The sequence below is a fragment of the Petromyzon marinus genome, chromosome 44 (genome assembly GCF_048934315.1).
Source record: "Petromyzon marinus isolate PM22_M1 ecotype Great Lakes invasive population chromosome 44, UKy_Petmar_22M1.pri1.0, whole genome shotgun sequence".
In the NCBI taxonomy this organism is placed as follows: Eukaryota; Metazoa; Chordata; class Hyperoartia; order Petromyzontiformes; family Petromyzontidae; genus Petromyzon; species Petromyzon marinus.
Window position 1 is genome coordinate 4,855,672 of NC_133710.1, and position 13,552 is coordinate 4,869,223.

The 13,552-nt window shown below is 47.2% G+C and overlaps 1 protein-coding gene across 1 annotated transcript in view; it reads right to left on the reverse strand.

Moving 5' to 3' along the window:
- Positions 1-10: 10 nt before the first annotated feature.
- Positions 11-13,552, reverse strand: part of SPEF2 (sperm flagellar 2) — a 33,311-nt gene continuing 19,769 nt past the window's right edge. Inside the window, exons 22-34 of the mRNA XM_032970671.2 lie at positions 13,103-13,241; positions 12,034-12,171; positions 9,559-9,924; positions 9,031-9,190; positions 8,165-8,281; positions 7,322-7,460; positions 6,676-6,905; positions 5,994-6,100; positions 4,443-4,625; positions 3,706-3,783; positions 2,717-2,887; positions 2,136-2,276; positions 11-1,261 (exon numbers count right to left, since the gene is read on the reverse strand). Of these exons, the coding sequence (XP_032826562.2) occupies positions 1,094-1,261; positions 2,136-2,276; positions 2,717-2,887; positions 3,706-3,783; positions 4,443-4,625; positions 5,994-6,100; positions 6,676-6,905; positions 7,322-7,460; positions 8,165-8,281; positions 9,031-9,190; positions 9,559-9,924; positions 12,034-12,171; positions 13,103-13,241 (2,137 nt within the window). The 3' untranslated portion in view covers positions 11-1,093. The remainder of the gene's footprint in view (positions 1,262-2,135; positions 2,277-2,716; positions 2,888-3,705; positions 3,784-4,442; positions 4,626-5,993; positions 6,101-6,675; positions 6,906-7,321; positions 7,461-8,164; positions 8,282-9,030; positions 9,191-9,558; positions 9,925-12,033; positions 12,172-13,102; positions 13,242-13,552) is intronic.

The following is a 13,552-nucleotide window of genomic DNA, read 5'->3' on the forward strand; positions in this document are numbered from 1 at the left end:
AGCTTAGACATTGGATTAAATTCTTTATTGGACACTGGATACAATACACATTTTTGGAATAAGACTGTAGCGCCTATTGTATGGGAATGATTAAAATATAATTTGATATGTTACGAGGTTACCTACTGCTCTTACAATGCACTGTTACCATGAATAAAATATGCATGCGTGGGAACACAACCACTGTACATGGGCACAGTTAGATCACAATTTAAATACTTGTCTCGATCAGCGGTGGCCAATACGTTGATTGCGATCCACGGGTGGAATGCAGAACATCTGTTGTGCATCTCAGGACAAACCAGAACACTACCATAAGCAAACAACTATTTTCAGTACGGATGATAGCAAACAAAAACCTCGACTAAGGATTAATTTAAAGAATTCAGGATAATAACGTTTACCAATAGATGGGTGCAGTACTTAATGTGTTATACTCTACAGGGGTAATTGTTGGTCATAACTTTTTGGTGGATTAGCAGAGCCCGTTGAGATCCACCAGAGTGGATCGCAGTGCCTGGTGGATTGGCCAACCTCTGCTTTAGAGTGAGACCATTATTATGAAGAGTACCTGAAGGAGGTTGATTGTAATTCCAAAGAAGATTGGTTGTAAACTCAAAACAAAAATCCAATACATTTAAGAGAATGAGATTTTAAAAGCAGTCTGATTTCAATTAATTATCGATATAAATAATTAACCCAGCCTGTTGCACCATACTGCATTTGGTTACTTGAGTGCTAAACGCTTCCTGTCTATCAAAACCGAATATAGTCGACTCTCGATCATCTACGATAGTGCAAAACACACGTAAATTAGACTGTCAAAATATATTAATTGTTTAGCTACGTAGAATGGGCGGGGGTTAAGAACATAGAATGCATCGTCTGTTTTCATTGCTTCCTAAAGATATTTGGTTTACTTGCCATTGTGTAGTCGATCACAGGGGCACGGAGTCACGGACCCCTAACGAGTGAGGAGCAACCAACAAAATGTGGGCACGTAAAATATTAGATTTTTTTCGCATGCACGGTTAATCTGCGACCTGGATAATCCGCCCGCAGGTTAATCTAATTTAACTGCATATGACGTGTTTTAGAGCAGTACATTCGTCGGTATGAGCAAATCATCCCTTACCACTAATTTGAATTTTAAAATCAAGTTGATCATTTCTTCAATCAGTGGATGCTTGATTAGTGCCTGGAAACGAACAGGCTCTAGGTCTTCCGATCCCAGATCTCGGAACACCTGAACGATGTGTTCCTGAAATGATAAATGGTTTTAAGTAAGCGGTGTAAATGGCTAACACATAAATCACATTAACGGTACACGCTGCACATGTTACAGTAAATCGGGCAAATGTCTGTCGCGGTGTCCTGCAGCTCTTGCGAGAATAGGGATTTTGTTGCCGGTTTAAAATCGTCTGGCCTCGTGCTCGACTCATGATGATATGGGGCGAGGGGTGGGGCTAGATGAGCAGTAGGAGGGCTGGCAGAGGAGCAGGCGCGTCATATGAGCAGGAGACAGGACCAACATAAGAGAGCGCGACGAGGCCACTCACCTTGCATGCGGCACGAGCGATTCAGTAGGTGTGACTATATAAAAGTACAGGGACTCCCCTACTTACGAACACTCGACTTACGAACTTTCAGAGATACGAAGAAACCTGTCCGCATGTCAAGTTGTCTGTTCGGACTGATAGTCGTAAGTTCAACCACCGCGCAATAGATGGCGGAGGTGGCATCTACTTCTGCAGAACGTGAAGAACCAGTGTCATCTACATCTACAGGAGATTATACAACTTTTAAAGCCATTCCCTGTGTTTAGTGTACATGCCGTACAACACGTTTTGAATTGACAGGAGTAAAGTTGGACTTACGAACAGATTGATTTGCGAACAGACCTCTGGAACATAACTCGTTCGTAAGTAGAGGAGTCCCTGTAGGTGGGACTGACGAAGACAGGAGGGGCTACCAGCTCACCGTGTGTCTCGGTTGAGCCTCCCAGAAACTCGCTGGCTTCAACTGTAAGTGTCATGTGGGAGGCACGCTACGGATCCACTCCGTGCATCGTTAACAAGTCCACCACAATCCTAAACACGCATCGCTGACGCCTGGCGAGCGAGTTGTGACGATACCTCGAGGTACGGGTGTGCACGCGTCTCGTTCGGGTGGCTGAAGCGATGGGTGTCCTCGGCAATCGCCCCGGCGTGGTGGAGGACCGTGAGCAAAGCGTCCAGAGAGACAAATTCCAAAGGCCCAGAATCCAGATCCTCTGTCTGTGAAAACCCGGCAACATACAGCTCTCGAACAGGGTAATGCGTGCACATAATTACAGATGCACAGCCCTGTGTAAATCCGCACCCTCAGGGTCATGGGGATTATATCACCGTACTTCACCACTGCTGGATAGTGCGGGTTGGTAGAGTGAGGCAGCATAGAAGTACAATACAATGGATATTTCCGTACTGCCTTCCCTCTGCTCTCCACCATGTAGCCCCGGAGCCTTTAACAACAACAACCTGTTCTGGGCCAGCGATTACAACCTGTTAATGCATAATGGTCACCCGTCCAGCCAACATGTAGGGTCAAACCGCTTAGCTTCCAAGATCTTTCGAGACCAGGAGCATTGCGGGTCGGAGTCTATGCGCATCACACCCACGCAAATACATAGTGCACTGATACATCGGACCGAGCCATTGCGATGGCATCATATTACCTGGGGAGGGGGAGTAGATGGATTCCCAGGCAAAGCCATTGCTGCTCCTGCTGCCGCCGCCACACTCAGTGCTCGATAGAAGCCATCCTGTCCATCTTCACCACAGGCCAAGTACAGCAACATGCTCTTGTAGTCTATCTTCTCCCCTTGTCCGAGCAAGGTAAAGAGGGCCTATACACGCACGCACCACAGGTGACTTGCCAGAACAGATTGCTTGTATGCATGTTGAACTTATTTCGCTGATCGGAGGTGCGGAGGAAGGACAACAATCTGAAGACAAAGGAAGGAAGAGCAATCCAGAGGGCCGCAGAAGCGCATTTGAAAGCACGCGATGCAGTGGCCGTCTTTGTTCGATGGCTAGCCAAAAGCCGCTGGGAAGATAACCGGAGTTCGCGTGATGATTTATGGCTCCTTGACGAGATCAGCAAGGTATTGTGGTTCATTTGTGGCAAGCAGTTCATTTGTGGCAAGCACTTCACTTTATAAAACCTACAGACTGTTACGCAGAGGGCACAGAGCGAATGAGACTACAGGGTTTTAAAGTGAGTTTAAAGCAAAATAGATCAAATGGAAATGGGCAAGACATGTCATGAGAGCAACTGAAGAGAGATGAGAGAGAAAATGAAAGAGGCCAATGGAAGGGAAGAGAAGCAGCGGAATGGATTTCAAACAACACGCTAAATCGTTGAAAAGCACTCGACCTTTGTGCATTCTGCAAAATACTGTCAGCATTCCTGAAGAAGTGCATTGTGACCCTCACAAAGGCTGAGTGCTTTTTACACGTTTCTGTGTTTTTTGGTGTTGTTGTTGTTGTTGTTTGAAACTCGTGGCTTTCTGGCCTGAATGATTGTTCTCTTATGACAGGTTTCTCTCAGTCATTGACAAAAATCTAAGATTTCGGAGGCCACTAATGGACAGAAGCAACTGAGTAAATTACGCAGCAGTGGGAAGTACCAGGATGACAATAATCATTTCATATAATAATGTACCTGTTTGAGATTCCCCAGCCGATCGTATAAGTCACACTTATCTTCTGTTGGCACAGCATCTTTAAACCACAGTTCGATCTGTGGGGCAACACACCAAAACTTTTACTCCTGACATTCAATAATAATATTAGTGTTAAGAGCATATTCTCAGCTAACAATATAACTTAGCAATACCATAATAATGCAAAGTGTTAGTCTCACGAAATAACTATAACTAGTTTTATTTGACCAGGAAAGGCCCACTGAGCTATATAGCTCTTTTTCAGAAGCGACCTGGCCACAAATGATAGCTCAACGAAGTGATTTATGTGGAAATTTACAGCAGTCAAATACTCCAAACGCATGTTGATTCTAAATGTGGAGGAAAAAAACGGAGGACCCAGAGAAAGATCTACGCGACCATGGGGAGAACATGCAAATTCCAAATAGATAGGCGTCAGGGTCAGGATCGAACCCACGACCTCATGTATACCAGGCAAGGTAGTTAACATTTCGCCACTGTGGCACACACACATCGTGAATACATTTAAATTGTTTTCATGCTACACACACGCAAAACAACTCTGATATATGTGGGAAACGGTATCTCTGCTCACATTACTCCGGGGATACGCTGCACTCTGCCGATCGTTTTGAAGTGGGTGGGGGGGGGGGGAGAGTTGGGCATTTGGAGAGTGTGAAGGAGAAGAGCGGGTCGAGACGTGGCAAGAAGGAGGTGACAACAGATGATCTCATGCCTGGTCGTACTGCTCCTGAGACAGGAAGCCGGAGCTTTCAGGGTCGGCTTTCCGGCAGGCTGCAAGCACCGCAAGCAGCTGGGTGACCGAGGGCAGTGGCCAGGGCCAGGCTGCCAGCACCAGCAGCCTGCGCCAGTCCAACAGCTCTACGCCGCCCTGCACTTCGTGTGCGATCGCCGCAATCTGAACACGCCGCAACCGCAGACAGAATCAGAATATATTCTTTGGGTCTTACGGTAAAGTCATGTAGATAGAAAAAAATAATAACAATCAAATAATTAAAATGAAAATAAAGTTAATTAAATTTTGTTTAAAAATATCACGGCGTTTCGATTGCAGCACAAGCAATCGTCTCCTAATGACGATTGCTTGTGTTGCGATCGAAACGTGGTGATAGTTTTATTATTATTTTATTCACTTTCTTTTTATTATTTTATTATTGTTATTATTTTTTCCTATGGAAGTAACTTTACCGAAAGACCCAAAGAATATGAATTGCTGCAGTCACGAAAGCTTTAAGTCAAGATTTAGAATCAGAATATGTATTTATACTGGAGGAATCCAATGAGCTATAAAGTTCTTTTTCACAAATGTCCAGTCGGGGCGGGTCAGAAAGTTACAACAAAAAATACAAAAACACGATATGAGTGAAAATTATAGGAAAAGCAAGCAATTCACGAACAAATAAATAAAAGTAAAACTTTACCATTTTTATTTTAACAGGTAAAGCCCACTGAGCAATTTGCTTCTTTTTCAGAAGTGACCTGGCCACAAATGATAGCTCAAAGAAGTGGCTTATCACGTAGAAATTTATAGCACACAACCAGGCACAGCACAAAGGGACGGTGATGCTGCCCAGCGGTAGCACGTTCCCCCCGCTTGCTGTTGAGGAGGTTCGCGGTTCGAAATACAGCGGCCACCCTGATTAATGCTGCGAGTGTAATAACCGTCGTGATACTACGGGGCCATCTGCTTCACAGTGGGCATTAAAAATTCCGTCATATCGTCCGCAAAAGTAGGCCATTGCTGGTGTCATGCTCCAAATTGATCAAATATAAAAAAAATACCCACAAATTATATCATTGGAATTTACATCTTGGCAGGATCCACCTAAAATAGAGTATTTGAGACTCGGCGAGGCTCTCCTAGGGTAAAGCAAGTGAAACAATATCTTGATAGCGAACGTCGATTATTGTCGTCATCTTTACATGCCATCTCTTGCAGCATGGCAGAGGCAAAGCTCAACAAGTGTATGAATAAATACATAAATTAATACACTTTACTGCATTGCTCTTGTCATTTGGCTTCATCTAAACATATCAAGTCCTCAGAGCTGGCACAGAACCAAACTGAATGTAAATGGAATTTTTGTGCAGCCTTTGGTGGCTGGGCTGAGACCATCAACTCTATAGAATTGAGAATCCGGTTTAATCACAGGCAGATGAAACCAAGAGTCGAGCCCAGGAACTCTCAACGGTCCCAGCCACTCGGCCACATCCACAACTTGTATATATATCGTGAGTGTCTGAATGTGACCATGTCTCGACCCACCTGTGTGCGCGACATGTTTAGCCAGGCCGCTGGCAGACATTCACTCCCTGTACCACCAGAACCCAGATCATGCAGGAAATCGATGAAATCGAAAGTGGAAATATATCCTGTACCAAAAGATGGGGTTCATTGTTAGGATTAATATTTATAGCTACATATGCATGAGAGGTAATGTGACAGATGTTGTATCTATATCTTCCAAAGGCCTACCCATCTTCATATATTCACAAGTTGGTCAACTGCACTCATAATAGATTCTCATCACCCGATTTACCATCACTGACCACCAAAATTCACAATTGCAGGACCCCGTGAGAGATTTTTAGGACTTGGGGAGACCTTTACCCAGCAGTGGATCAATCAAGCCTGATGATGAATCACGATGATAACTTAAAATGTTCGAACTCCAGTCTGGTTTAGTTTGAGACGTGGTCAGAAGGTTTGTTCCAGTGAGGGTTCAGGCAGTGGCGCAACTATTGAGTATGCAGGTGGTGCAACTGCATCAGGGCCCACAGACTTCAGGAGCCTAGGTGCCGGGCCATGAAGAGGGGTGGGGGGGAAGGTGGACAGTGGGTTGGCCCCATTTCATTCCTTGCCCCACGGGCCATGCCAATCATGCTACAGACTGTAGGAGCAAGTGCACACACATACACGGCATACACGGTGAGCAAGCAGCACCTACCTGCATGTGCAGCCTCTAGCAGGTGCCGATGGAAGGACATCAGCTGCTCCACAGTGAAGTAATGGGGGTGGAGAGGCTCGGAGGGCTGCGGCGGGGCGGGGGGTGGAGGCTCCTCGTACATGCGCGCCTCTGTGCTTAGGTAGAAGGAGTCCTGCTGCAGCACCAGCTCGGGCTGTAGCGGAGTCCCCGATTCCACGGCGCCTTGAATCACATCCAGCAGCTGCTCAATGCTGGACAAGTGCGGCACACATATTTCCGCGTCATCGTGCACAGCGCATCCGTTACCACCACGCGTGTCGAGAAACGTCCAGACTCTCACAGAGAGAGACAACGATCCCCCGTATAGCTTACACAGACTCTAAGCCGCCGGACCACCATTAGCGAGAAACATAATGCCATATGGCACACAAGCGGGTGGTGTGGCCAGGACCACACCTGAGTGCCTTTGTCCCCCCCAATGCTGATGTAGCTATGTCTGGTTCAGTTAATCGCCACTGATATTAACTGCGGCCGGGAACTGACCTCGGGTCGCCGGTGTCGTATAGCACTGTGGGTTGACTTTCATAGCCGCTCGCTAACGGACGCCTGCCGCCAAAAGCCTATGCAGGCCGCAGGAGGACTCATTGTCTTGTGGCTGGTACAACACCTGTGCATCTCGGCGCGGTAGCGTTGGCCCAGCGAGTCCTGCATGGCCTGGTACGCCTCCGCACTCGCCGCGCGGAGGGCCCCGATTGCCGAGAGAGCTTGCTCCTTCACCGTGTCCAGTCGCTGTCTCAGGCAGGTTTCTATAGGCCCCGTACACAAGGGCAGAGACCACAACTCGCTTGTGTTATGCTCCAAAGCATTTCGTGAAAGCAATGCAATTCGCACACAAAAGTTACTCTTCTCTGACCACCTCAGGATAGTTATTATCTTTACGGTTATTAACGTCACAAATAATGCCATTGTCTGTATAGTTTTCATAGCAATGTATTGGAATTAAAGCTGGGCTGTAATCCAATTATTTAAGTAATCAGATGGGCCAACTGCAGCTCCCTTGCCACAGTAAGGTTGCTGTGGGAATCCGGGCTGAGCCCGCTGGCTTATTTCGTGAACCAGAATGGCCTTCTTCTTAGTAGCTAAGGCAATGAGCAATGAGCTTTAAAAAGTCCTTGTGGTCAAGTGGCGTAGCGTTCAAGTGTGCAGGTGGTGCAACTGCACCAGGGCCCACAGGACAGAGGTTCCCAGGTTCCCGGCTACGAAGAGCGGTGGGCGGGGCGGGGATTGGACTGGGGCTCCCCATTTTACTGGACATCTGTGAAAAACAGCTCCATAGCTCATCTGATTCCTCCAGTCTAAATAGAGATTCTGAATAATTTCATTCCTTGCACTAAGGGGCCCATGCCTACAACACAAGGCCACTGTTGTGGTCCCTACAATGGATGCAATGTGAATGTGCCCCTCACAGTGCAACGCTCGTGGGGCAGTATTGCTGTGCTTCAAGCCTCACCCTCATGCTTTAAGGCACAAGCATGCTCCTGATGCATCTTGGCTTTTCGCTGCTTCTCTGCCACCACTTCAGGATTCTCTTCCTCCACTTGCATTGGCACACTGGGGCTGGGCGTTCCTGCACTCCTCAAGTACAAGTTTGGAACAACATCAATTCACTTATAATAGTTATAAAGTAAATAAATACATGTCATAGCCCTTTGTCAATCCACTGCTGGATGAGGGCCTATTCATACCATGCGGGTCATGAGAGCGTTTTTTGACCATGCATCACCACACTAGCCAGTACGAGTCGGTAAAGTTGGTGTCCAGGACTAGTCGAGATATCGCTCACCACTGATGTTAGCCGTGGCAGGGGATACAACCAAGGTGTACACACAGGTTTATAGCACATAGCAATAACCACTGTGTCACTGCACCAGTTGAAGAAATTTTCATTGATAGATTCTAGCTTTCTTGTACTTACCATCTTGGAAAACTTAATAATGTAAAAAAATCCACCACTGTATAGAAACGCAAGAAGAGGTTTCCTCCCTCCTCGTAGAATCTAATTATCCCCACTGGCACTTCTCACAACACCACGCATGTAAAATACCGGTGCCTTTCAGAACGGTTCTCATTGCTGTGCAACGATGTTTCCGCAGAGAGGAGATGGCAGTGAGCACGCATGATGGGTCGCTGCAGGACGAAGAGGTTTTATACCGGCAACTTATTTTTTATATGATCACGTCTAGCTTAACGATCTATATATGAATCCACAGCAATGCATAATCTTTATTCGACTCAGCATAAGGGTGTAAAAGAGAATAATTAACATTAGCCACCCATTTTGAGTATAGTTAGAGCTTCTCAAAGTGATGATCTTACCCTTTTTTTTCCCAGATCCTTTTGGTTCCTTCTTCTTGACATTCTTAGAACCTTTCGCTTTGCCAGAGGTTGGTTTTCGACTTCCAGATGCTGCCCTTTCTCCATCTTTTTGTTCATCGTCTCTCCCATTCTGCTCCAACACTGCCAGCTCCTCAGAAACCTTCCACAGGCATCCCGAGCAGCAGCAAAACAACGTAATATTAATATGGGACCTATGTATACGGAAACAGCCTCACAAAATATTGTGTTTTTGGTGTATGCCACATGTTGTTCAGCATGATGTCGTAATGACAGGAGCTAGACAAGTAGGGCCTGGACCTCGGTGGAATATAAGAGGGCCGGTGAACTGGTTATAGCTCCAGTCTTGTAAGTATGTTGAACTTCGTATGCATGTTGAACATCTTTCGCAACGTACATAGCCAATCGTGCTAATCGGACATGTCATCATATCGAACAACACGCGGTACGACCCAAGAACACATCAGAGAGCTATGCAGCGCAATGCCTTTGTCATGCGGTCCGTCGTACCATCAGGGCGGCCACAGCCAGCGCCGCTTGCGAGGCCTCTTGGATGATCTCCTGGGAGGCGTGCGACGTGGGCGATTCTGCCGACTGCGCATCGCTCTTGTCGCGCCCGCCCCTGACGCGCGACGCCCTCTCTCGGCTGCTCGGGCTGCCGGGCCCGGTGACCGTCGCGTCCGCCCCCGACTTCCCGGGGGCGGCACGCGACGCTTTCTCCTCGTCTGCTGCCGGAGCCGGCGGGGGCGGCGGAAGCAGGGGGAGGCGGAATGCCTCGCGCTCCCCTCCCAGCCCACCGGCTCCCACCCGGCCCTGAATGCCCACGTAGTAGTCCCGCAAGAACAAAACCGCGTCCTGCCAGCGCTCCATTTCCACCTGAACGCGACGCAATGCCGCACATTGTACGTCAGTGTATGTTACCCGCAAGTACAACTTTCCAGCCTGCTCTCATGCAAATCTTTATTGAACCACTTTGTGCAGATCCGCATTCAATAACTACCCGAGGTATACACCAAATTTGGCAAATTTGTAAAGTTACATACAAATTAACTTGATTAGAATCTACTGTGTGAGTCAATCATCACCCCCGACTGCGAAAAATAATCAGGACCCTCCTGAAAAAGTCATGAGACTAGTGAGGCTTTCCTGGGTAAACAAGCGGAATAACAATGCTATTCTACTGTGCTTTGCATATGAGTCCCTCCTACAGATTGTTTAAATAGTTGTAGATGCAAAAACAACACCAATTTGTGTGAGGAATAACTTTTTAAAAAAAATATTGCTTCTTGTACTCGAATTGTACATTTTGTGGGTTTACTGTTGTGGTGGTAGGTTTAACGACACATTTACGCGATTTAACCCAAAAACCTCGATTATGCATTTATTCTTACCTGCTACGACATATGGATCACAAACGTCGGCACTGACAAGCACGTAGAACAAAAGGTGGAAAGTATGTGTGCTTGGAATTACACCGAGAGACAGAATGAGGAATACGAGGATCAGAAATCATACGCAAGTGAGATAAATCTTATTGCTAATTGAGAGCAGTATTTGGGCTTGGGCAAGACAATTCAATGGGAGGGATGACGGGCAGTGGTGGAGACTAACGATTGAGTGGCAGCCAAAGGAGGGGACACGCCCGAGAGGCCATCCGCCGCGCGAGATGGAGCGATAAAATCAAATCGTGTTACAGGGACGAGATGGATTGCTGCGAAGCGAGACTGGCAAAGATGGCAACGGCTTTGCCAGGCCTTCATCCGGCAGTGGCTAGACGATGGCTGTTGACGATAATGACAGTGGTGTATTGTTGCTGAAAAACGTGTGCACAACACACCTGATAATTCCAATAATTATGGCTGATGACGACAATTGCACGTGACTTATATACATGAAAATATGCTGCATGCGCTCACGCACACAGCAAATAGACAAATTACAAAGGACTGTTGTCCCTTATTGTCTGTGCGATCAGTCGACTCTTGATTGTCCAGAGTAATCGGTCGGCAGGGTGGTCAAGGTAAAACACCCATAAATCAGGCTATAAAACGTACGCAATGTTTACAGATTGTGCTGTCTGTGTTGATTGCTTCTGAACATAATCAACGTTTGCAGGTCTCATGACCAATGGGTCACTAACCCTCGACGAATGAGGAGCAGCTGATATGCTGATAATTAAACCAGTAGCACGCAAGGAAATATATTGTATTTAGTTTTACACAAGCAAAGTTAATCTGCATCTTAGATTAATCCGCCCACAGATCTTATCTTACATAGATTTACATAGCGCCTTTTTTTTAAGGCGCTTTACAACAATTATAAAATTGTACACAAGATAGTAGTGGTTTAAAGAAAGTGGGATTGTTATTAAAAGTGGTCGTCCAGTTTTTGGTGACAGCTAGGAGGACAGAAGGGAGGTGTTAAGAAGGGGGTTGAGTAGGGATAGGGGTTGCGGTAGTGATAGGGGTTGGGATAGTGATAGGGGTTGGGGTAGTGATAGGGATTGGGGTTGGGATAGTGATAGGGAGGGGTAGTGATGGGGGTTGTGGTAGTGATAGGGGTTGTGGTAGTGATAGGGATTGGGGTAGTGATAGGGGTTGGGATAGTGATAGGGAGGGGTAGTGATGGGGGTTGGGGTAGTGATAGGGATTGGGATAGTGATAGGGGTTGGGATAGTGATAGGGATTGGGGTAGTGATGGGGGTTGTGGTAGTGATAGGGGTTGAGGTGTTGATAGCGGTTGGGGTAGGTCACAGCTAGGTGGCCGGGCCAGGGAGTAGCAGTAGCAGGATGGGCTAGGGAGGAGTGATGGGGGTTGTTTTAAGAGAGGAACAGAAGCGGGTGAGTGAAGGTGATAGTGTTATGTGCTGCAGTGGGAGTTCGTAGTTGGTGCATGGCGAGGGAGGCACAGAGATGGACAGTCGAGATGGGGGGCGCGTAGAGGACGTGATGGGATAACAGCGCCGCGGTGGCTGTGGTGGCGAACCTGCATGAGTGTGATGTAGTGGTTGGCGAATGCAGCGAGCCGTGCATTGAGCCAGCCGTCGTGCATCACCGACAGCAGCTCCTTCTCCGCCTCCTCCTTCCGCCCATCAGTGATGTCCCATAACTTCTCCTTCAAATCCTACACGAGTCGATCACGTTTACACGCACATGCATTAACTCAAAACACTGCCAGGCCAACGTTTTTATAAAAAAATAAAACACAATGTGGTCATCTGCGGTAATATTAACATCGCGTGAAAAGATTATCAAACCTATGACAAAATCACACGGAATGCGCCCAATTTTGTCAGATCTTGGATGTTAAGCAGCGTTGAGTCTGGTTAGTACTTAGATGGGCGACCATCTGCTGTGGGGCTGTGGTGTGTAGCGGAAGGCAGTGTAGCAAAATCCATTGTTGTACTGTACTTTCTATGCTCCCTCGTCTATTCTCTCCGCCTTCACCAATACGCACTGAACAGCATGGCGAAGTAGGGTCAAACAGGCCCCATGAATCCGACGGCATGGGGAGGCACCTCATCCAATAGTGGATCGGCAAAAGGGCAATACATATATTATTGATATTGTAAAAACCGATAACAACAGACCACTCACCTGACATGGTGTGCGTGCAGGCGCGGACAGTTAGGAAGTAAATCAAGGCATCTGATTGGTGTGGTAAGGCCTGAAAGATTGGCTGGAGGCCGAAATTTAAGTGATTGAAGAAGAAATACAAACGTAGAAGGTGGGAAACGAGGGTTGACTGACGGGGGAACGGTTGACAACCGTTGGAGAAGGAGGACGGGGATTGGCTGAGGGAAATAGGGTGAGCAAACTTTCGAGAAAGGGGGCTCGAGGGATATAAAAGGGGATAGCACAAGGGGAAGGGTTGGTTGGAGAGAAGACGAAGTTCGGGCTTCAAGAAGAGTGTTCGTGTCCACAATCAAGGCTCTTAGTAAAACGAAGAACGTGTGTCGGTGGTCGTTGCAATATTGTTTTGTTGTAAACATTTAGGAGTATACTTCTTGACATGGCCCAACCCTGGCTGATCGCGGTGTTTGGAGGCGTCCTACCTGTGCGCGCTGATGCATCTCTGCTCGTGTGTCATCATCGCCCCTCAAGTAACCTGGAAGCTCATTCAGCTCAATCTGCCAGCGCTGTACAAACTCCTGCTTGTGGTCGGGTCTCCGCAGAAACTCCACAAACTCCTGCCTGCACACGATTGCGTGCAGAAAACAGCGTAAGCCACATGATACGATGTAAAGATGCCTCTCACTTTAAGCACCATCATCATCAATGCCAACCGTGATCTATCCACTGCCGAATGAAGCCCTCCCCCAAGCCATCGCCATCTCTCCTGTGTAGCGGGATGCAACGATTCACCTAGTCCCTGCACACGACTCAATTTCAAGCATGGTGTTGAATAACCCCCCATGGCATGGAGAGGTCCTCATCCAGCAGTGGTTCAACAAGGGACTCTACATGGACATGTACACATAAAACAAAAATATTAATTACATGAA